Consider the following 25,237-nt stretch of genomic DNA (forward strand, 5'->3'; position numbering starts at 1 on the left):
TCTAAAAAATACTAAAATAATAACTATGAAAACCTATTAATAAATAATTAATATATTATTTTATGTCATTTCATACGAAATTTTTGTTATCAATTGTTCTTTATTTAATCAATTAAATTTCAGCTTTTAAAATTTAACATATTTATGTGCAAAGTTGTACTCAACAAACCCTAATTTTTTGAGCTGATTGAACAGGAAAGTAAAGCTGTGGGGGGTAGCAGCCATTTAGGTGAGGGTTGGGAATATAGTAAGTGAAAATGTGTGGGATATGTTTTTCACCATAAAAAAATAAAAAGGAAAAGGGTGATTGGTTACAGCGTAGATTAGCTTTGTTTCTTTTCTTCTCCCACACCCATTCCCATTAACATTAAGCAATATCACCTTCTTTTCTCCGAATAAAACGACACACAACTTTCTGCGTCTCGCCACATTAATCCAATCTGCACCTTACCATTTTTGCTCTACACGTGGCCCAATGTTAAGTCACACTTTTCTGTCCCACAACGATTCTCTCACTACAAACAAGATCAATTATTTCAAAAATAACGTCAACAATTTTTTTTTCTTCAAAATTTGAATATTTAGCGTACGTTAGAAAATATTATTTTTTTTATTGATTTTAAAATTTGTTAGAAGTTCCGTTAATTTTTGTTTTGGTATTGTTTTATAACAAATTATAATTTACAGTACCAACTCAGTTGACAAACTGATCCAAACTAAAATTAAGAAACCATTGGAACAAAAAAATAAACTTTAATTTTTTTATTAATTTTATATAAATTTACTAAAAATAAGTAAAAATGATAATTTATGATTAAAAATATTAAATTATTTTTAATAGTTTTTTATTCTAAACAATTAATGATTTAAAATATAAAATTAACTATTATATGCAACATCGATCTTCCTTTTTTGCAAATTTATCTTAAAAAAATAATTTATTTTATATTACTTCTCAGTTATTATATTTAAATTAAAATTTTATTTTTATGATAAAAAATAATGTATTGTTAATTCAAATACACAACAATTATTAAAATAATTTTATTTTTCAGTTATTAAAAAAACAATTAATTTAACCAATAATTTTTTCCATAGATATTTATAAATTTATAAATATTTTTTAAAATTAAAACTTAAATACTTGTCTTATTTTGAAAATTCACATAAATTAAAAGTTAAAATAAATTATTTATATTAAAATATTAGTACAAGTTCAGTAAAAGTTATATTTAAAAAATTATTTTCTATTAAAAACGTCTAAAAAATATTATTTTTCTAAAACAAATAAAATAAATACGATCTTGATATCTTGACTTTATAGCAACTTGGAACAGAACGTACCGATCTTACCGTAAGAGGAGCCACACAGAATAATGACCCTTTATAAGAAGTGAACTGAAAATGTAAAAGGAGCGAAGCTACGAGAGCAGGTTGGCCTACTACGACTAGCAGTTATGAGTTTTAATGGGACCCACCCACCCTATGAACCTCACTGTATGTTTCTACAATTATATTCCATTCATAAAATAAGTATTATTACTTTTCTTTCATAATGATCCACGAATGTACCTCACCCTTTTATTATTTTTCCCCTAAACTTGGTTTAGCGTTAGTAATGATGTGTTAAACCTAACAAATGTGAGCAAAAATTATGACACACTTGACTTAATATGTGGATTATCTTTTCTTGGTGTACTTCATTCATGGGTAATTGTTATTTTTAAGGATTTTGAAAATTATTTTGTGCATAATTGCATGTATTTGGCTCATGTACGTGTCAAATTTAATTTGAAAACACGAAGACTATTCTGATTTACAATAGTAAACATTCAACATTAATTAAGACAAGAAGATTATTCTGTCATATTGCAGTTGTTTCAAAATTACCAATTTAATGAAAGTTTAGCCTGAAAATGACTTCTCATCTGCAATTTAAAGGGGGAGAGAGGATGGGTTAGCTATGGTTGAATTTGGTCTGGATGCGAGATCTGACTAGTTGGTGATTTATAAGATCGTAAAGGGCACTATAAGTGAAGGAAATGCCTTTTAATATATAATATTGGTCGAACAAAGGGTCTTAATAGTGCAATACATGTTCTTTGCAATTACTTTGAGCCATTTGATTTGGCATTCATTGGGCTCTCCTTGGCCGCTTGATTAGATAATGTTTTCACTTATTTACTAAAGCCGACCTTATGGTATAGTCTTAGAGGGGGGTTGGACCAAATTTATATACATAAAGTACATAGTGGGTATCTCATGGATTTGACTAATTTGGTGCCTTGTAATTTTCCTTAAGAACTTTATCATGGACACACTGCTTGTCATATTATCTTCCCATACTTTAATTTTATGAGAGGAAATTAATATTTAATTTGGAGAATAAAATTAAAATAAAAAAGCTTAAGAACTTCAATTCAATCCCATTCCATGGTTTGAATATGACTTTTTCATTTACAGTCCCCAAGTTGATGATAATTGGTGAGCCATGTCATGGAGCAAAAAAACTTGCGAGATTCATGTGGCCATCTCGCAATCACAAGGCTCCTAAGTCCCGAATCACCGTTGGATTAATCACAAGTTACTTAAGACTAATGCTTGCATTTGGCTGTTTGATTTGCAATCAACAGTGGTAGGACCCCGGCATCAACCTCCATAGCCTAATCCAACGGTGATAATCGAGTTTGTGACCACAAATAGTCACACAGGCAGGTTTATTCCTTTCGTTTTTAAACCAAAAACCACATTAAATACTTATCAACATCATGTCATCACACACGGGAGAATATAAAATTGTGAATTGGTATTCTGATCTCATTAAAAAAAAAATATTATAACAGGAACAAAAATTGGGAAAGGCCAAAAACATTTCCTTGTTTCTTTCTCCTTTTTTTTTCTTTTTATTGTGGGTTTCCTTTTTTTCTTTCCCCTAAAAATATTTTAGTTTTAACTAGTTATTATAAAACCACCATAAAATGGATGGTACAGATGGGATACTTTTAGATTTTGTTTGCTGAGAAATTGAAAATTGATGATAAGCAAAGAAGAAAAGTCCATAGTCAACAGGATATGTGCAATAATATTCCCCTACCCCTCCGTTTCTTTTATGACAAGATGAGCTCCTAGTTTTAATGTTAAATTTTAATTTAACTAAAAGCAAAATTGAAATATTTCGAAAAACAACAACAAAACAGAAAGAGTAGAGAAGTAGGCCGAAAAAAAAATAAAATAAAGGAAAAAGCAAAAAAAGCTGAAACATTTACTTCTTATACAATACAAGAGGTCACATACACTGACCTTCTCTCTCTCTCTCTCTCTCTCTCTTTCTCACACACACCATTACCTTCTTTTCCTCTTTTCACAACCATTTGTGAGATTCCTTCATTGGTCTTCTCTCTTCCATTGGATTGTACAGATTCCCAGTTACAAAACACACATCAATCTCTTCAATTCTTGTTGTTGTGTGGTTGTTTATGTGAAAAAAATTTTCAAGGACTATAAAGACAAAACTTTTCTGCGTCTATTGGTTTCTGCTTTTTTATGCAAACTATCATTCTGGGTTTACTGCAGAAAACAAAGCCTTTGAAGAAAACTATTGTATTTTCAGAAAAATTGCATTTTTATTAGCTTTTTGTCAAAAAAAAAAATAAAAATTTTCCGCTCATTTTTCTGCAAAAATTCTTCATATACCTTTTTATTAATTTGCGGAAAAGATTGAGACATGGGCAAGCAAGGGCCTTGCTATCACTGTGGAGTTACAAGTGAGTTCTTGTTTCTCCAATACATAATTTTCTTTCAAGTTATTGACTTTTTTATTTTTTAATTTTTCCAAAGGTTGCAACTATTTGCAAATTGAGATGTGTTGAAGGAAGAGTCGCTGGGCAATATAAACTAAGAAAGTTATGGGTGATTTGCGTAATATTCTGGATGTATATGAATTCAAAACTACAACTAGTCTTGTTGCTTAGAGCAATTGTAATTGAAAGTTGTGGAAAATTATGTTGATTTTGTGTTTTTACACTCATATGTTGGTCTTTGTTTTCCTTGTCTTTGTGTGAAATCTGAGCCAATGTAACTGGTGCAAAATTAAGCTTAGAGTACATTGAATATGGGATTCCCTGCATTGATATGAATAACACTTGCTGCCGTCAAGGTCTTTATCAAAAGAGTCAACCACAGTTATGTTCTCCTATTTGGTTGGAAAGTAGATAAGTGGATTAAGCATTTGCGAAATGCCAAAGGTTAATCCATTCCTATCTTTTGAAAGGATTTTACAAAGTTGTTTCCATTTCCTCTATAAAGCAATTTCTCATTGTATCAAATGATATTGGACAAGTATTGCATTCATCCCTCGGACATTTCTTGTTCCCTTGCTGTTTTAGCTGAATAAAAATTAATTCTCGTGCTTTTTGTTATTATATTTATATTTTTTCTCAATTTGAAACTACTTATTTTGTTCACAGTACTTATCACCTCAATAGGACTAGTCCTGCAACTTAAGCCTCAGATTTTCATTGCTTTGCTTATAATTGTAAAGCACTTTCCAAAGTGTTGAAGTCATTCAACTTGTTTTCTGCTCAATACTCTAGCAATGTCATTCGTATAAAGTAAATGATTGCAATCCCAAAGAGATGGGAATGTTTCATTTTGAATGCCTTAACTTTGATGTCTTGAGTGAGACTTTACAGTTATTGTTAAACATTTAAGCTCAAATGCATTTGGTGTCTTCACTATTAGTCTACAAGTGTTCTTAATTTGAATCTCAACACTAACTGCTTGCGGTTTCTAGATCAATATTGTTTTCATTGCAAAGGGTATTGTTATGTATTAATCTTATATATTTAAAGTTAGCAGGCTAATAACTAGATGACAGTCAGTCAGTCTAGAAGTACCTGATAATTCCTTATTCTAGTGAATACTGACAAATGGTGTTGTCTCAACCTTGTAGTTGTTTGTTGATTTCAACTTTCTAGTCTATGAAAGACAACCAGCTACTGTAAAATATTTAAATCCAGAGGTTTAAGCTATGTTGCCTAGTACTGAAATTGACATGGATTTTTTAATATGCATAAATTGAATTATCAGGAGAAATATGAATATGTGGCTGTTAATAGTCTATCCAATCGGAGATATATCTCTATTTTTTATTACTAGGATTCTAATTGTTTGTAGATTCGCTGACAATTGAGCACTGTAACAGGCACACCACTTTGGCGTAATGGACCACCAGAGAAGCCGGTACTATGCAATGCATGTGGGTCTCGATGGAGGACAAAGGGAACACTTGCAAACTATACCCCTTTACACGCTCGGGCAGAAACAGATGATTATGTGGATCAAAGGGTTTCCAGGGTGAAGAGCATATCGTTAAATAAGAACAAAGAGGTGACATTGCTCAAACGAAAGCATAACTATGATAATGTAGTATCTGGAGGGTTTGCACCTGATTACAACCAGGGATTCCAAAAGGCTGTAATAGAAGAAGATACTAGCAATCGATCGAGTTCAGGATCAGCTATCTCTAACTCGGAGAGCTGCGCACAATTTGGTGGCATGGATGCTAGTGATCTGACAGGTTGAATTATTACTGTGCTGATTTTATCAGATGATCTTTCTTCTGATTAACGATTATGGCAGCATGACCATTTTGAAACAAGTATTACCGGTCGAGATTTATGTTAACCCAATCAGGAAGTGGACAATGAAATGAGGGCAAAAAACGAAATATATTGTGGAACAACAGCACAGTTTCATAGTAATTGGTTTTCCTAAGAAAAGACAAGTGAATTTTGTTTCTAACTGTATATGGTTATGCTTTTCATTGACAAAAAGAATTGAATAAGTGATTTAAATATTTTCTACCATGAAGCTCTAATTATGTCTAGCAATATTTGTAATGACAAGTTCTCTAATTATATATGGATTATCTGTTTTTTATTTAGTGCATAACTTTTAACTACATAGTACATATTCCTTAGATAACATTCTTTTTCCTAATAATAGAATTTCAAGTCTTACTAATATGCTTCATCTATCTTGTTCCTTATAAATTGACTTAAGATCAATAACTTTTACTCGTGTTATTATGCAAAATATATAATCTCCTGCATATCAGAGCAGGTAACTCCTTTGCCTCTTATGAAAACATGTAATTTTAATATAGATAGTTTGTTTGATTTAGGTCCTGCTCAGTCAGTGGTCTGGGATGCCATGGTGCCTTCAAAAAAGAGGACATGTGTGGGTCGTCCAAAGCCTTCTTCTGTTGAGAAGCTCACAAAAGATTTATGCACTATTCTTCATGAACAACAGTCTTATTTTTCTGCATCTTCTGAAGAAGATCTTCTTTTTGAAAGTGATACACCAATGGTCTCTGTTGAGATAGGACATGGAAGCGTTCTCATTAGGCATCCTAGCTATATAGCTCGTGAAGAAGAGTCTGAGGCTAGCTCTCTTTCAGTTGATAATAGACAATGCCCAATGAGTGAGGCATATTCAGGTGCCATTCTTATGCGTAATGATTCTAGTCACACATCTCAGGTTATTGAAAAGATCAGGAACTTTGTTGGCCAAGGAATGCAGCAGGAGCAACTTAAAAGGCATGCTTTCTTTCGCTGGTTTATGGCATAATTTGTAGTAAGTTGTAATTGAGTATCATTAATTAATGTGATCCACAAGTATTCATTTCGTTGCTACCCTAAAAGAAACCTATTTCATTTGTTTCTGCAAAAAATTTTGATTTGTGTATTCATGAATTTTTTGTGTGCATGTGACTTGGTGAAGAAATATCTGAAATCGACGTGCAGAAATTGTTTTGCAGAAGAGATAAATATGCTCTGTTGCCATTAATGTTTCTGTTTGTAAATTTCAGTGACAAGTCTCATCTTGAAAGAATCCTTGGAAATCATGAATCACCACTTTGCTTAATAGATTTACAGGTGAGTTACATATTTCTTCCCTCTTTTGATTGCATTTTTTTTAACCTTTTATTAGATTCTTCATTTGTATAATTACTGTAAGCGGTATGAGGATGGCACTTTGATTCAAATGCTTGGATAACAGACAATATTTTCATAAACAATTTCTTCTTAGTCTAGTATTCTTGTCTTGTTCTGCACACATATTTATTAATATTATATTTTTAAGTAAGCATGAGGCCTCTAATCTTTCAAATTGTAGAGTGCTTAATGTTATTGCTTGCTATTATGTTTGGCTAGGATGTTGTAAATTATGAAGAGTTTTTAAGAATCTTGACAAATGAAGAGCAGCAGCGATTACTGAAGTTACTTCCTATGGTTGATACTGCTAAACTTCCTGACAGGTTAGAATTCTGATCTTTCATTTATGGTTCATCATGTTTTTGTTGTCAGTGATCTTGCTATGTTGTAATTCACATATAGAATTTTCACTTCTGTTTGTTTTCTTTTCTTTGTTTTTTTTTTTTTTGGGGGGGGGGGGGGGGGTGGTGTTGTCTATATAGCAACTCTATACGTCATAGCTATAATTGGCATGCACCAAGAAAATTGAGGCCATTTTCATTTGAACACCATTCCATCAGAATTCCAAACAATGTAATAAACTATCCATATGTTATTTTGACATCATTGGTATTTCTTGAATATTTCAGTTTTTTTAAAAATATATAAATGCAATGCTCTACATTGTGGTAGATATGTAATAGAAGGCATTGAGACTTAAGACTAAAACCATCGATAATGACAGTTTATGTTGTTGTATGTGCAGCCTTAAAGTGATGTTCAACAGTTCTCAATTCAAAGAGAACTTGACTTATTTTCAGCAGCTTCTTGCTGAAGGAGTTTTTGATATCTCGTTGTTGGGGGCAAAACCTGAAGACTGCAAGACTTTGAAAAGACTTGCATTATCCAATCTGTCAAAGTCAAAATGGGTAGAACACTATAATTTTCTTAAGGTTTGTTCATGATCTTGACATCAGAAATTTCTGTTGATAAACAAAACCATATGTATTAAGATATCGCATCCTTCTATAGTTGCAGAGACGCAAAAACAGAGTTGGAAAATCTAGTACTATGGGATCTACTGGTACAGCATCAACTAGTGTTGCAAATGGCAAGGCATCAACTAATGTTGCAAACATCAAGAGAATGCGTGACAGCAGAAATCAGAACTTTCCAGGTTAGCAAAAAATCTGACATCAAAGACAAAATAACAGATCATATGCCAAGACCTTCCAAGTTCCAATTATTGTTTCCCTAATGCAGCAACAATGATGTGTGGTTGTTGGGTATACCTTGTACAGTCAGGGATATTTGGTTTGAGGGAAATGGTGTGGGTAAATTTGGATCCTCTCCATAGAGTAGTTCAGTTTTTCATTAATTACCAATAATTAGTGTTGATTGAATTCTCCCCCCAGAATGCTTTGATATATTAATAATGATTGATAATTTTATTTGCTGACAAACTGATAAAATGTTTATATTATTATGTAATTTGTGCTATTAATAGCAACACTTGTATAGTTTGTTTATTGGATATTTGACACTCAAAATGCTGAACAAAGTCATACTTTTACTTTGAGATATGTCATGAAAATTTTGACTGTCTTTAACTAGTTAGAATGAAGAACTGTTGGTTATGACTGGTGTTTTATAATTTAACGGAGGAATCATTCGTAACACTTCCTACAAATTTCAGAATTGAAGACAATAATGAGGAGCCCAAAAAGAGTGATCTCAAAGGGTGGCTGTGAGGGCAAACAAGCTGTAGAAGATGGTGCTTGCTATAGTCCAAAAAGCCTATTTGCTTTGCCTCCTGATGCAAGTTCACTCTTGCTGGATTCTTTAAACTTTGATGAGGAGAGTGGTGATCAAGATCTTCTGCTAGAGGTGCCATCTAACACTTCTTTTCCACAAGCAGAGCTTCTTCACCCAACTTTAAGCCTTGCAGCTCAAACCAGCACTAGTAGTAACTCAGTATACTCACATCTTCAGCATTAGGTAATCTTTACCAAGTTATTTGGGTGGCTACTATGAGCAGTTATATCGCATATTACACATTTTAAACATATGATGGTTGTGCTTCTTGTTTACTTGCAACCTTCTTTAGCTTGGATTGCCAACGATGCAAGTTGGGTGGGGTTTTTTGTATAGGTTGGTAACAGATTGTAACATATAGCATCAAATGAGGAGGGATAATCTCCGGAGTTTTTTGTATGCAATTGTAGTTTTTATTTTGTGAATAATTTTGACACTTTTTTTTACCATAGAAACCACATTTACTCCTACAACTTTGGTGTAAACAAATAAGACAACATTATGGGACGTGTGTGGAGGAACTGGACAATAAAATTATCTATAGTTAAGTTTCATAGTATATGACACCCCATACCCCGACATTCTAAAGGTGCATTTGATTTGATGCATTCCTATATCGAGTGCTTAATTGTGATGGATGGTCCTAGCAAAAGGGTGTTTTGTTGGAAGAAATCATTTATCAGTTCATGGAAATAAAATATTACTTGCATTTGGTGTATATGGGCAGCACTACGATATGTTAGGAAAATACTTATTTTTTCGATTGTACAGATGAAATAAAATTCATAATTAATTTACCTTATAATTATCTTTTCTAATGAGTTAATCCAGGAAGCAAACACAATTCTTTTGTAGTAATCAGCATTATTATGTGATTTTGACTTTTGTATTTTTACTTACACTAATATTATAGTTTGTGTAATTTCTTAATCGATAAATTGGAATCTTTCAACCCTGATTACGTCCAGTTATTGATTTAAGCGTGATAGAGGTGGGATATGACATTTTTGTGTAATTTTGATATTTTGATTTTAATTACTTGCATTTAATGTATATTTTGTAGCATTTTTTTTTCAATAATTAATTTTTGAAATAAGCTAACTTAAATACACATTATCCTCATTTTTTTAAAAATATTTTTTAATTTTCTTTTGTGTTTAACACCAAACATTTTAAGAAAATATAATAAATATATAGAATTTATGTAAACAAGATATGATAAATTGTGTTGTTAATACATTGATTTTTAATAAAAAAAAATTATGTATAACTTTGTATTATTTCCTTTTTGAAACCTAATCAAAATTTAAATTCTAAAATTAAGACTGTTTGACAGATAAAATAAAAAATATTCGGGATATTTTTTTTTTCTAATTTATCATATTTTGGGTGTGTGTTTAGTCAATAACATATGATAAATTTATCTTAAAAACTTATTATATCTTACACTTTAATATAATTTTTATTTTATAGAAGAACATGCGTAAAAAACGAAGATAATAGAACAATATAATACATCTAATCTAATTTACTATTTTAGTATGCATTATGTATAAAATAAAATAATATTTTATTTTTTATTTTTCTTAATTTTTCAACTCTCATTTTGTACCTTATTATATTCAGTAGTATAAACTCTAAAAATAATAGACTAAAATTTTTATATAAATAACACATAACATTTAATAAAACAATTAAATTATAAATTTAGTTTTTATATTTATGCTTTTTTAATTTAATCTTTATATAAAAAAGTTACAATTTAATTTTTACATAATAAATATTTTTAAATTAATTTTTACGGTTAAAAATATGTTAATGTCAATACAAAATATATATGTATAAAAAATAAAATTTAAATGTCAATTGTAAGACTAAAATTATAAATAAATATTAAATAATCAATTAAATTTAAAACTCTTAGTATTTAAGTATCATTTTAACCTTTCTTTATCACTGATAAAATTTAACTAATATTGCTTTATAATATATATATTCATTGGTGTTTAAATTTCTACAATGCATGAAATATTTTATAATATTAAATTTCAAAATTTTGGTTATTAAAAAAAATATAAAATAAATTTAATCAAATAAATATTTATATTAATATAAACATTTTTTCAGTGATATATATGTGCATTTCTTTATTCAAATAATATGAATATTTATAATTTTTTTAATTTCTTAAAATTAAGTTAAACTAAATAAAATCTTACACACAACGAGTTATAATTTATAATTAAATTTAATACATTTAACATTTTTATTAACTTAATTCAAAAACATAAAAAATAAGAAATAATACTTTGATTAAAATAAAAAAATTAACAATTTTTGTTATCAATTTTATTAAAAATATACATTATATATATCATACTAATTTTATCAAATAAATATTGATATTAATATAAATATTTTTTTCGTAATATATATATATATATATATCTTTATATGTGTATTTGTTTATTTAAATAATATAAATTTTTACAATAAATTTTTCATTTTTTATTTTAGATAAAAGAGATTATTATCATTAAAAATTTATAAAACAAAACTAATTAACACATAATTAAAAAAATTGAACAGAAATATATATATATATATATATATATATATAATAAATATGAGATTTATTTTATGGAGGTGTACGAGTATCAGTAAATAATGATCAAAACCATAATATATAAAAAAGATTGATTTGTAAAAATTAACATGTACTTAAAAAAAATTGAACGAAAATATAAAACAGCACGTTATATCATTATAAAAAAAATGTGTCCCAATATTATTAGTCGTTGAGAACAAAATTCTTGGGAGAAGTTTCCTAACCACATTCTATGTACATGCTGAAACAAAACAAAATTAGACATAAATACTCAAAAAATGAAAATAATTTATTTTAGATGCACCTAAACACATAACAATAAAAATTCATATAAAATAATACAATATTATAAATTTAATATATTAATAATATTAACTATTATAGTTTTTGATAAATTACTATTTTTAAATTTGATTTTTTATTAAAAAAATCATGAATAAAAAATTGTTATATACTTGTTTTATGTCATGTAATGTTACACATTAAAAAATTATATTAAATTTTATAACTTTTATATATATATATATTTATATATATATATATATATATTCTATCTCCTGTTTTCCTTGTTGCTAAGGCGACTTTTCATTTTTCTCTCTTGATCAAATCGACCCTTCGTCTCACTCTTCCGCCTGTCTCCGAATTTCAATTTTTGTCGCTTATTTGACGATGTTATAGGAAGCGACGCTTTAGGAGTTCCGTTTCTCATCGTAACTGAGACGACTACGCTCACATGAGACCTCATCCTCCGATTTCAACCTAAGGTATCATCTCTCTGTCTCATGCCCTAATATCCCTCACATTTACTTTAGATCTTAACATGATACTTCTCATTCTCTTTCTTTATGCCTTGTTTCTTTGTTTTTTTTGTTTTTTTTTTATCTGCATTAGGTTATATGGCCTTAGTTTAGCATTCAGGGGAGTGATGATAAGCAAGACAAAGGGGAAATTGTATCCCAAGAAGTGAAAGTGAAGTGTGATTTTTTAATTTTGAAACAATTAATTAATGAATGTTACTTTCAATGAGTAGATAATGTTAAATGATACTTGACATGAATTTGGGTGGCATGTGACCTTAGGAGAGGATTATTTTTAAAAATGTTTCAGGTTGTTCATAGTCTTTATTGCCTGTAGTGAGTGTAATCAAAGGCTCCAGCCATGTTGTCGTTCTTGGGACTCTTAGCCACAGCTTGTTTAGGTTTTTGTTAACCAAACATGTTAACCTTTTTGTTTTCATATGAAACTTATGCTTGAGAATTAAGTTATACGGAAGTCTTTCCCTGCTTTTCTTTTCCAAGTTAACACCTTTATTCAACAAGGCATGTGATTTTTGGAGCCTCTTGTTGGAGTGAGAGTTTGGAGAATATGCTGAATTCAGAGGCGTCAGGAGGAATGGCAATGCCAGTCAATGATGGTCATTCTGAAAAAAGACGTAGGATGCCGATGATGGAAAATGGAGACTTCACTTTCCTTGCTCGGCCCATGTATAAGAGGCGTAAAATTTCTGCAGTTCGTGATTTCCCAGAAGAATGTGGATCGTCCGCTTCAGTGATTGATCCGGTGTTAAAGATAAATATTGCAGGTTGTCATTCTGCTGATGGTACAATTGTTGAGGATAAGAATGGGGAACAATTTGGGGGTAATACTGTTGTAATTTCCAAATGTGAAAATGGTCCTCAGCATTCTGAGTTTCAAAATGGTTCATTTATTACTGAGAATCTTGGCCAAACAACCGACTGTTATTTGAACAAGGAAAATTCTGTGGTCCCATCTCATCAGGTGGATGGGCTTACTGCCAATGCTGAACATGCAGAAGTTCCATTAATGAACATGGTAACTTTGGATACAGAGCCTGCAAGACTTGCAGACTCTGTAAAATGTGATTCCTCTGATTTGTTAAAGTCATCTTCTCCAGTGGATGAGGTGGCTGTATTAGATGGTTCAAAGTCTTTATCTTTCAATGTCTATTTACCTGGTTCCAGTACTTGTAGTGAGGAGGTTGTATGTCCAAGGGATTTTCCTCAAAGAACAGTTTCTGCTGTTAGAGACTTTCCCCCTTTCTGTGGACGTAATGCTCCACGTCTCAGTAAGGATGTGTGTCTAGAGCAGATCTCTTCATTGAATAATGAGAAAGTAGACTTGGCTGTAGGTGACAATCCATTGAAAGGCGTAGCAGTAACCGATGTAAAAGAAGTGAAAAATAATGTTCAAGATGAACACCGATGCAAGGGGAAGCTTGTGGACATCATTCAAACTGATTCTGAAAGGAATGCTACAGAGAGAGTGAAGAAGCTAAATGTATTTGAACCAACTTCTGAGGTGAAATTGCGCATGGAAAACACAAGTAAAAAGTACGTTACACTTCCTGAAAAAGGTAATAATCATCATCAGGTTAAAATAAATTCCAAGTCGGAGGTAAAAGAGCAAAACAGGGATGGTGTACTGGCTGATGCAACATCAGGGCTAGAGATTATAGTTCATCCAGATGTCCAAAGTCCCATGACAAAGCCTTTAAACATGTCTAGTTCTCAGCATAAGTTGAAAGGAGATTTTAATCGATTGCAGGTCTCATTGGACAGGAAAGTAGTGCTAGGTTTGATGGCTACATCAGAATGTCCTTGGAGGTCTGATAAAGTTTTTCGCAAATATAAGTCAGTTGATAGTACAAAGAAAAAAAAGGGAAAGAATTTGGATTCTCTTGCACCTCTTGGAAGGTCTAAATCTGCTATCAAGACAAAAAAAGGTGCATTGAATCTTTCTGGGAAGAAGTCTTTGAAAAGTATAAAAGGAAGTGCTGCTTCTGAAGGTATGAATCAATTAGTAATTTGGGAAAAGACGGATTTTCTTGATGCTATTGAAAATATTGAAGACCTTCAAGTTGTTTCAAAATCACAGAGTTTCAATGTAATTGTGCCTCCCCCTGGTCATTCTAGTGGTCATGTGAATGACTCGAATGTGACCCGAAATAAAGTGAGGGAAACATTACGTCTGTTTCAAGCTGTTTCTAGAAAGCTTTTACAGGAAGTAGAATCAAAATTAAAAGAGCGAGCAAATAATAAGAGGGTTGATTTGCAAGCTGCAAAGATCCTTAAGGAGAAAGGGAAATATGTTAACTCAGGCAAGCAGATCCTGGGATCTGTCCCTGGGGTTGAAGTTGGTGATGAATTTCAGTATAGGGTGGAGCTTAATATAATTGGGCTTCATCGTCAGATTCAGGGTGGCATAGATTATGTGAAGCACAATGATAAAATCCTTGCAACTAGTATTGTTGCATCTGGGGGCTATGCTGATGATTTGGATAATTCAGATGTCTTGACATATACAGGGCAGGGTGGAAATGTGATGAACAGTGATAGAGAACCTGAAGATCAGAAGCTTGAGCGGGGCAATCTTGCTTTGAAGAACAGTAGTGAGGAAAAGAATCCTGTTAGGGTGATCCGTGGCTATGAATCAACGGATGGAAAGTGTAGGACATATGTTTATGATGGACTCTATGAAGTTGAGTCATTTTGGCAGGGTAGGGGACCGCATGGGAAACTGGTTTTTAGGTTTCGCCTGCAGAGAATCCCCGGCCAACCAGAGCTTGCTTTGAAGGAAGTGAAGAAATCTAAAAAGTTCAAAACAAGAGACGGTCTATGTGTTGATGATATTTCTTATGGAAAAGAGAGAATTCCCATATGTGCTGTGAACTCCATAGATGACGAAAAACCCCCTCCATTTAATTACATAACTAGCATTATATACCCTGGGTGCCATCTTGTTCCTGCAGAAGGATGTGATTGTACTAATGGATGCTCTGACTTGGAGAAATGTTCTTGTGTGGTGAAAAATGGGGGAGAGATCCCATTCAATCACAATGAGGCTATTGTAGAAGCGAAGCCTCTGGTGTTTGAGTGTGGACCTTCTTGCAAGTGTCCTCCAACATGCCATAATAGAGTCAGCCAACGGGGTGTAAAGTTTCAACTTGAAATTTTTAAAACCCAAGAAAGGGGATGGGGTGTGAGATCCCTGAATTCAATCCCTTCGGGTAGTTTTATCTGCGAATATATAGGTGAGCTTCTTGAAGAAAAGGAAGCTGAACAAAGGACTGGAAATGATGAGTATCTTTTTGATATTGGAAATAACTACAGTAACAGTACACTTTGGGATGGACTTTCAACACTCATGCCCGATGCACAGGCAAGTTCTTGTGAAGTTGTGAAGGATGGTGGCTTTACCATTGATGCTGCTCAGTTTGGTAACGTGGGGAGATTCATCAACCATAGTTGCTCCCCTAATCTTTATGCTCAAAATGTCCTTTATGATCATCATGACACCAGGATGCCTCACATAATGTTCTTTGCTGTTGAGAACATTCCTCCCTTGCAAGAGCTTACTTACGATTACAATTATGCAATAGATCAAGTACGTGATTCTGAGGGCAATGTTAAAAAGAAGTATTGCTATTGTGGTTCTGTGGAATGTTCTGGTAGGATGTATTGAGAGGCCTGGCAAGGTTAATTACTAGAAAAGTGAGTTATTTCCGTCTTTACCCAAAACTTATATCCATACAAATTTAAACTCCATTTTTGAGCCATGATAATCTTTGCTGTCAATCTTGTTTAAATATCACAATGTCATGGACGATTCTTGGTATTATTTTTCAATCAAGATTAAAATTTTACAAAACGAACACGACCAACTCGACTCAAAATAAGATTAGGACCATGAATTACTATAAAAATGTCACAATATTTCATTATTTCAGTATAAATTAATATTTTTATATAAAACTTGACATTTTTTAATTTAATTTGATAATTATTGAATCACTTATTTATAGTCAGGTTGGTTTAGGACTTGTATCGAAAAATGAAAAAATAACCTAATTTTTTCATCAAAATTGACCCCACCTGTATCATCCTTGATCCAATTATGTTTGTGTATATAACTTGGCTTGTTAGAGAATCATTGTCAATTGGAGCGTTACGACCTACGGATACGGGATCCTCCCTCTCGTTGGGGTGGGAGTTCAAATAACCAAATAAATTTATACAAAATATGACAATCGAATTTTAAATTTTGTTCACAAACGTTCAAACTCAATTAATTTAAACAATTCAATTTAATTAAACAAATTAATAAGTAAGATCATAATTGGATTTTGAAGATGCAAATTTAATCATCTGCAGATGGTATGGTTTTCTGCAGCTTTGATGAACCTGACTTAACATAATAACGTATAAAAAGATTAAAATATTTTATAATATTTATATTTTAATATTTTGACAGTTATTTTAAGTTTGATTTTTTATGATAATTTAAACATAAATTAATATTTTTTTATATAAATTTAATAATTGTTAAATTTTATTGATTACAAAAATATTTTTATTTTTATGTACAAATATGATTATTCAATCCAAACCAACCCCTTTATAATTAGGTTGAATTGATTTGAATCACCTATAAAAAAAGGAAAAAATTAACCTAACTCAATATGTAATGTTTTGATAAAGCTGAGTAATTTTTTTAGTTTAAATCTCATACACCCTTAACACTCTTAGGGAGCGTTGTGCTTCTTCCAGAGTACTTATGGTTTGGATTGAATCGATTTTGAAATAAATGAATATTTGAATCTATTTTAAAATAAATTAACAGTAAATTTAAATCGATTTGATAACGATCTTAAAATTGAACTAAATTAGATTAATTTTTGTATTGGTTATTTAAATTTTTTTCTTATTATTTTTAAGAAATAATAATTTAATTTTATAGTTGATAAAAAAACAAAATTTAATCAATTAAAGTATACATTCAGTCTTAAAAATCAGTATATAATTTTTTATGTGACTAATTTTATATTTAAGAGACGACATTTATTAAATAAAAATTAAATATCAAACAAATATAAAAAAGACTTGTGAAAAGTTTAAATTCCTTTATTAATCAAATTTTTGTTTAAATTATGAATCGTGAATGAAAATAAACTCATTTTATAAAAAAATATATGAATATATTCAATAAAATATATTTGAGGTTAGTGTTAACATAAGAATGAAATAGAAAAAATTAACATGAGTTTTAGTATGTCCGTAATTCAGTGTGGTTTGACTTAATTTTAAACATGAAAACTGAATTGAATTGCATAAAAAAGGGATTTCTTTTAGTTTTTAAATTTTTTTATAGTATTTAATTCGTTACTCTCTTTTTTCTTTTTTCTTTTAATCAATTTATCAGTTTAGAATGATTTAAATCGACACTCTTATTCTTATTATCCTCAATTGAATGAACTCTTCTTGTAGTACCCTCTGTAGATAATTATTAGGAAACTAAATTTATTAGGTGCAAAAACTTGATACTCGTAGTAATTTTCATCGACAAATTCACTTTTATTTAAGCAATTAGATTTGTGGGCAGAAAATTTAACCATAAATTTATTAGATTTGTTTAATTAATAGTTTAATTACTAGTTTTTTTTTCTTTCTAAACTATAGGTATTTTTTATTGAAGGTAGGTAAGTGTTAAATTCATTCTTTTAGTTTCTTTAACGATAGCATTATGTGGATTTAAGTTGATTAAACAGTTTTCTTTCCTTCTTCCCAGTCTTGGGGCTCTTTGGCAAAAGGGACAACAGAAAGAGCTCTTCCTCCCCAATACTTTCATTATTGTCCAAAGCAAACCCCTTAAATTTAATATCATAGCAGATATAAACTTGCCCATGTGGGATGAGTTACTGAAAATATAATTTATTATTCAATCAATGATCTAACAATACAATTTTAAAATTAAAAGTTAAACATATTAAAATTATAAATAGTAAATGATTCTATTATTTGCTTGATAGTATATGTAGCTAGCTATAAACATTACATTCAATTGAAAAGAAAATTAAGTGTCAATGAAATATGATAAAATTACATTTTACAATTTCATAGATAATTAAAATGAGAAGACCATATCGTCAGTTGATTTGGACCAAAACAAGTTTTAAAAAATAAAGGATTGTTTTTTAATCTTCTTTTTCCCAATCTTCCACTAATGTCCATGTCAATAGTTGTTGAGCAAGAACCAATGATGCTTAGTTTGGCTCGTCGAAGGCATTAGATAACATTAAGGGACTCATTCAAGTACAGTACTTAGCCAGTGACACATGCATGCCACTTCACTTTAATTTTAACAATAACAAAGTTAATGTCATTCCTTTTGGCATTAGCAGCCAAATACCATCAAGGGAGGAAAGGTACCTTTTTATTTATTTATATTTCGTTATGATTCATATGCAAAGAGAATATGAATCCCCCACAGTTTCTAGTCCCCAATACAAAGAGTACTACATCCACCCACAACACAGGAACATTCTTAGAATGACACAAACCATAAACAATAGAACACTATTAACCTAATCACTACAAATGCCTTCTGTTCCTGGGATCAGAAAGTACTTTTTTCATTTTAAGTAAGTTGAATTTCCGAGTCATAAACAGCTCCCGCTTCCCAGTTACTAGAGATCACATTCTTGGACTCTGCCCAATATTGCTCTGCATTACTCCTCAATTGGAACCTCAACTTGATCTCACCCCTTGGGGGGTTCTCTGCGTCAAATACTATCCCAAATGCCCTACGCATTGGCCTCCACTCTTGGCAATCTTCCTGCTCCATCAACATTACAACAACCCAATTCAGTTTCAAGGGTAGTAATTGAATATTATAAACTAACAACCACAGATGTTTTAGTGCATGTGGAAAAATTTATGGTACAATTATTGTACCTTAAAACTTCTTTTACATTAAAAAGTAATGTTTTTTAATACCCGATAAATACAACGTGAAATGGGTAAAAAGAAAAGCAAGATATAAAAAATGGGTAAATTTTTTTTAAAAAAAATTATATTAAATTTAGATTAAAATAAACAAATATATGTATGTATACCTGCCACAACTCTACAGCAGTTACGTCGTAAGTGCCACCAACATAGAGAATTACAATGGCTAAGTAGTGAGGGTTTCTGCTACGATCATGGACCTTAACCAAGAGGTTATAGCTACCGTATCTACAGGGGACTCTTCTGTATTCTACATCCACGACACCGTATTTGAAAAGCTCTACAGATGCATCTGTGTTTCTCCCCAATCTTGAATAGGCACGTGGACTCATGATAAAGTCTGTTCTGTCTCCCTCACCATAATCTGTCACCACCACGTATGCTCCATTCTCATCACAGAATTGTGCTATTTTACACCTAACCTGATTCAACATCATTTCATATTTGACAAATAATCAAATACTAGTGGAGGTTGGCAAACTTTTCCCTTTATATTATGTTGCATATATTTATCCTATAATTTGTTTCAATGATGAGGTCTTCTTTCACTGAGGATTATACTGAATTAATTATTAAAAGAAAGGAAAGAGATTATCATATGTATGATTCGAAAGATCAAGGTATTCAATCTTTTAACTTAGTGGTGTAGAATAGGAAAGTCAATAAAATAAATATTTTCGCATGAAAAGCATGTTTTGAGGTACAAATATTTTTATGTGAAGAAGGCTATAATAGTGTTTTTTTTTTCTTGATTAGTTCATAAAATTAAGATGGTTTATCAAGTGGAGAAACCTGATAACATGCTCCACAGCCAGATCCATTCCTCCATAGCCATGACACGCCTGCCACATTGCCATCGTTTACCGTCTTTCCATAATCGCCATAACCACAAGCTCCTCCTAAAACATTATCAATTGACCAATTAGATCATGTGTGTGCAAAAGTAGTATAATGTCTGGCTTGCACATTTTATTGTCTAGACTATGCCCTTCATCTTAAAGGAGGAGCATGCATCACCCATAGTAAGTTCTTCCAAAAACAATTCTTTATTTAAAAACATTAATTGCAGTTCAAATATCAGGAATCATGTGTCAAAATATACCCCCTCCCCTCAACAAAAAATAAGGCCCTTAACATGGTTACATCCTAATTCCTAGCCAGATAGTGGTAGTTGCGCATGACTTATTATATGTGCGCAAACAATATAAGAATGTGTTAGGTACACACACCATATATACAATATAAATAAACAAGTGCAATCATGGATGGAAAAGAAGGCTTTCATACTTGGATTTCCATAACAATCTGGGCTACCGTAATAGGTTGCTCTGGAGCAAGTAGAAAAGTCCTGAGAGGTACACAGGGCAGGTAAAAGCAGTGTGGCACAAAGGAGGCCAAGTTGGTACTTTAAACTAAGTTCCATGTTAAATGACAAAGTGTAGAGCACAGAGAGGAGAGAAATGCAGCGAGTATTTAGCAGTGATAAATGCAAGCAACTAAAGCATATATGTGAAGCTGGAATAACTATCAACAAGAGAATGCTTAATGGGATAGAGAGCAAATATGTGTAGTCATATTTATAGTACAGGCCTACGGTCTAGGTGGTAGGCAATTTTATTTCCACTTTTTTTTTTTCCCTTTCACTTGAAAGTTGAAACTATGGAATGCAAGAGGATTGGAATAATGATGTGTACATATAGACCCTATTCAAGGGCCAGGGTCATCATATGTTAGAACCAATTTATTATTATAATGCCAAGGTGCCTAACTTTGTTCTATTGTAACTGTTCTCTTAGATTGGAAGATCCATACACTTGCAGCTCAAATCAAGGTTTCTAATCCTGATAGAAATTTTAACCAAAGAAAACAATGGGAATTCTAAGATATTGGTAGATACTCTTGCATATTTATCTACCTTATCCCCATGATTTTCTTGAAATTCCTTATTGGTATTGCTGATAGAGGAAGAGGGATGTGAAAAGTACATAAAGATCTTTAAGCTATATTGACATACTATCATGTGCCTAGTGTAGGCTCAAACGATAAGAGTTTTATGTTCCCCTTAAACCAAAACAGACAAAAGATTTGAACAATTTTATTCATTGATATTAACCTGGGTTTTGAAGTTATCATGTAGAGTATGTGGTTCAATTCAAATACTATTAAGTGTGAAAAGATTATGATCTCAATGACACACTCCATTGCCTAAGAATAGGGACGATTGCAATTCCTCCTTGGATATTATTCAAATTACATATATCTTTTGTATCTTTTTCCCTTCAATCAAAACAAATAATACTTCAATAAAAAAAACAGATAATTAAGAAAAAAAATTGATATAACAAAAAGAAATTATTTTGTTAACGTGTCAATGTTCGTACTAAAAAAATGAATCAGGAAACAAATTGATTTCCTTTCAGAATCCTTCGTTGCTTGATAATTCCTTATCTCCCTATCCCGACAAAACAAAATTAATGCAAATTAATTGTAAAAAATAAGCTTGTTAACAAAAATTACTCAACCCAACATCATGTTCATTAGTAAGATTCATTCTCAGTCTTTAAGTAATTATAGTCATATCAAGTGTTAAATTTAAATACTTATATAATTTAATATTTTTTATAAAATATAAAGTTTATTAATCTAATGATCGAATCATTTTAAATTATTTTTTTAGTTATATATATATATATATATAATTTTATAAATACATTATTTAAAATTTAATATTTATTTATATTTTAAAAATATATCACTTGTTAAAATAAAATAATGTAATAAAATATTTAATAATTTTTTTTATAATTGATATACATTTTAAGAACATTCAAATTAACAATTGAATTAATTAATTTTATATTTTATAAAAAAATTTAAATAGCATAACTGTAAAACTTTGAAACATAATTTCCATAAATTTCCCTCTAATTATATAACTATTTATTTTATTTCACACAAAAACTAAATTTTATTAATTATCCTGATAAATATGAGAGGGAAAAAAAAATAAAATGTAACATGATAGAATACATAAATTGATGAAGAAAGGAAAGTCAGAAACAAGTGGATTAGATTATGATTTCACGTGAAATCGCTTAAATATCTAGCAGCCACGTTGGGTTGTAACGCACCCAGTGCAGCAGACCACTCACTCTCAGTAGTGATTCGTTATTTAGTATCAGCACAAGTTGCAAACTATATTCAACTTTGGACGCGTTAAGAGCAAATCACAAGTTTTCTTACATAATTCTTCTACTCTCACCATCATCATTAGGTTTCCCAAGATCATTAATTCAACAGACTTTAATTTGGATTAAGTTAAACTTAAAATAAATTAACATATCACTTTTCTTTATTACATAAGTGAGATTCATGTTTTATGTCTGAAAAATATGTATTAAAAAGGTGGTAAGGGGTGTCACATCAGTATTTTTGACGTAAAATCACTGTGCATCATGATCCTTATTATGACAGGTAAGAGCTAGATGGTTCTGTTGTGGGAATTGTTGCATCAATTGTAGAGCAAGTGTTAGTCACCCGTAGAAAAGGAGGCATCAAAAAACTAATATGAATTGGAGTAGGTGCTTCTTAATCCAACCCGTCCATTTGGTTACTCCTCTCTTTGTCCACGAAGCTTCCCAAAGAGAGAGCTCAACCCTGAACAGGAGTTCTCGTTTCAGCTTTCAAGCTTTTTTCCTTTGGACAATGGACAAATTTAATATATATCCTCCCTTTTTAGTTTTTGCATGCATTTTGTAAGAGCTAATTAACTTTTATTATTGTAAATTAAAGTTTGATTCAATATCAAATCATCTGATCATATAATATTATTTATACTACTGAGTGCTTATATAGCCTCTACCAAGGTGGTTCGCACTTGGCCTCTAAGAACGATTTATTAGATAATTTTAACAGTATTCAAATATGGGATGCATAAATTATTGTTAATATAGTGGATGTTTAAAAACTTGATAAAATAATATTAAACCAAGTTTTAGTGAATTGCGTAGAAACAAACAAGCCAATGACGTTTCTTCAGCACGTACGGACGTTGTCATGCTTGGAGCTTCTCTGCTTTTTTACATGCATTAATTGTACCAAGCTTTTAAAATAAATGCATGTATCTTTTATATATCTTTTTAAATAAATGAAATTATATATATATATATATATGTAATTTGACAATAACAAAATTATACCACTCTTTTAATTATATTATTTTCTCTTCTTAAAATTCTCTTTCAGTATGGTTGAGAAGTTGAGTCTTTCACTTTCCATTCCCCCAAAAGAAACCCCAATTTTAGTGCAAAACAGATACGAGCATCAGACTCCACCAAGTTTTGTTAAGTTGAGCTAAGTTAACCATCTATAAATAATTTTGTAAAACATTATATATTTATTATTTAAAATTATAAAATATAATAAATTTTAATAAAATATTATTATTATTGATTATTAATTATTTATCTTGAGGTTCAACATTTTTCCATACATAATTATTGCTCTCTAAAAGGCCATCCCTTTGTGGAAGCTTCATAATTCCAATGTCTCCTTTCCTCGCACTGGTGTCCACCACGTGTTCGGAAACAAACAACCAAGCAGCAACATATCAAGCTAAAACGTTATAAATATTTTAATTTTACATTAATAATTTAATGAAGCTCCAAATAATTGAAAGAATTTTAATATTTTTTTTATGTCAAGAATGATTTATACTTAATTTTAAATGTAATTTTTTTATTTGATGTTAATTTAAAATTAATTTTATACGTTATTTTATGATTGTATAATTTAAAGAGGGTGTTCTACGTGTGGCTTCTCATAATTCCTTTATAGAGGGTGGGAAGAGGAATAATTGCTTGAAAAGAACAAGCAATTGAAGAGGCTACTTATATTGCACTTCTTAGTGGAATGAGTTGAAAATAATTGAAACTTGAGAGATTGTGGATGTCTCTGTCAATAGAACCTTACTATTAAGATCACTATTATAAGTGACCCAGCAAGCTTAGCCCACAACACGTGTTCAAAAAGTTAAATAACTTGGGGCTTTTGGGCTTCCTTTTTTGGTAGAAACGCTGTTACAGTACTATATCAGGCAATTAACCAATCTTGACCAAAAACAAAGGAACAAAAAACTTTCACGTGAGCTAATTATTATTTTTTAAAAATTTTATTTGAGAGTTAGTTTTAGAAAAAAGAAAACAAGAAAATCATTCTTATTTAAAAATTTTCAGATGAGAAGAAAAAACTTTATAAACATTTTAAAATTTTTGTAATTTTAAATTTTTAAGTTCTCTCAGCATAGAATATTTATTAATTTTCTTCAGTCTTTTTAATTCTGCAAACTCTTTCTTTCATTCTCTGTTTAAACTAAATATTTCTCTATTTAAAAATTTTATTTGTCATTCTTTAAAATCATCTTTATCGTATATTAATGTTTATTTATAAGTTAAATGACATAGAACATTACTAAAATAAACAAATCGTTTAATCCGTATATAAATTGTTTTGTAAAAGATAAGAATATTCAATATCTCTTTTAAAAAACCTATTCGGTAAACTTGTTTCATGGTCGATTTTTTAAATTAAAATATTTGAAAGATTTTATAAATATAATTTATAGTTTATTTTTATAAAATTTTTAATATAACTTACTAAAATTTATGACTAAATTTGTGTTTACTTCTACACACTAAATTTTATTAAATAAAAAAATAATTAAACTGCTTACTCAGTTACGACTACTAGTATGGATACTCTCGAAATCCCAAAGGTGGATTCCATGAGAGCATGACCCCATCCTTGAGGGCGAACTCACAGAGCTACCATCTACGTTTAGTTTGACAAATTTGGCAAAAATAAAATACAACTGAAAATCAATTAATACTTTTTCATTTTCTGTGTGGGTGAAGTGCATTTCAAAAATAATGATGATACCCATTTATCCTATAAATAGGAAGTAATTAAAATGAAAGAAAAAAAAAGCGAAATAAACGAAAAGGTGGGTTGATACAGAGAAAGAGATAAAAAAT

At 30.6% G+C, this 25,237-nt stretch overlaps 3 protein-coding genes across 4 annotated transcripts; 2 read left to right on the plus strand and 1 right to left on the minus strand.

Annotated features, from left to right (window-relative positions):
* The first annotated feature begins 3,264 nt into the window (after positions 1-3,264).
* On the plus strand, positions 3,265-9,507 carry LOC113868624 (GATA transcription factor 26). The gene is made up of 8 exons (XM_027504377.1): positions 3,265-3,764; positions 5,204-5,578; positions 6,185-6,599; positions 6,872-6,938; positions 7,218-7,321; positions 7,744-7,930; positions 8,010-8,154; positions 8,674-9,507. Exons 1-8 carry the CDS (start codon positions 3,725-3,727, stop codon positions 8,973-8,975), a joined length of 1,635 nt encoding a protein of 544 aa, XP_027360178.1. The 5' UTR covers positions 3,265-3,724; the 3' UTR covers positions 8,976-9,507.
* Positions 9,508-11,968: 2,461 nt separating this feature from the next.
* Positions 11,969-16,239, plus strand: LOC113868662 (histone-lysine N-methyltransferase, H3 lysine-9 specific SUVH6). 2 transcript variants are annotated; one of them, XM_027504459.1, is made up of 2 exons: positions 11,969-12,164; positions 12,292-16,239. In XM_027504459.1, the coding sequence occupies exon 2, from the start codon at positions 12,766-12,768 to the stop codon at positions 15,880-15,882; it is 3,117 nt and encodes a 1,038-aa protein (XP_027360260.1). In that variant the 5' UTR covers positions 11,969-12,164; positions 12,292-12,765; the 3' UTR covers positions 15,883-16,239. The 2 variants fall into 2 exon arrangements, with proteins under 2 accessions (XP_027360260.1, XP_027360259.1); XM_027504458.1 differs by having other exon boundaries at positions 12,720-16,239.
* Positions 16,240-18,704: 2,465 nt separating this feature from the next.
* LOC113868508 (expansin-like B1) lies at positions 18,705-20,727 on the minus strand. Its single transcript, XM_027504153.1, has 4 exons — positions 20,493-20,727; positions 19,998-20,104; positions 19,313-19,627; positions 18,705-19,032 (listed from the first exon to the last, which is right to left on the minus strand). Exons 1-4 carry the CDS (start codon positions 20,626-20,628, stop codon positions 18,835-18,837), a joined length of 756 nt encoding a protein of 251 aa, XP_027359954.1. The 5' UTR covers positions 20,629-20,727; the 3' UTR covers positions 18,705-18,834.
* Positions 20,728-25,237: the final 4,510 nt, after the last annotated feature.

The sequence above is a fragment of the Abrus precatorius genome, unplaced genomic scaffold, assembly GCF_003935025.1.
Source record: "Abrus precatorius isolate BTA unplaced genomic scaffold, Abrus_2018 Scaffold6, whole genome shotgun sequence".
Classification (NCBI taxonomy): Eukaryota; Viridiplantae; Streptophyta; class Magnoliopsida; order Fabales; family Fabaceae; genus Abrus; species Abrus precatorius.

Bases quoted from the DNA above. Each gene is read 5' to 3' on its own strand.
- LOC113868508 (XM_027504153.1), bottom strand. From the start codon at position 20,628: ATGGAACTTAGTTTAAAGTACCAACTTGGCCTCCTTTGTGCCACACTG. The intron at 19,628-19,997 runs GTTTCTCCACTT...ATGTTGAATCAG, and splicing joins GCTGTGGAGCATGTTATCAG to GTTAGGTGTAAAATAGCACA. The intron at 19,033-19,312 runs GTATACATACAT...TTGATGGAGCAG, and splicing joins CTGCTGTAGAGTTGTGGCAG to GAAGATTGCCAAGAGTGGAG.
- LOC113868662 (XM_027504459.1), top strand. From the start codon at position 12,766: ATGCTGAATTCAGAGGCGTCAGGAGGAATGGCAATGCCAGTCAATGAT.
- LOC113868624 (XM_027504377.1), top strand. From the start codon at position 3,725: ATGGGCAAGCAAGGGCCTTGCTATCACTGTGGAGTTACAA. The intron at 3,765-5,203 runs GTGAGTTCTTGT...GCACTGTAACAG, and splicing joins CTATCACTGTGGAGTTACAA to GCACACCACTTTGGCGTAAT. The intron at 7,931-8,009 runs GTTTGTTCATGA...ATCCTTCTATAG, and splicing joins AACACTATAATTTTCTTAAG to TTGCAGAGACGCAAAAACAG.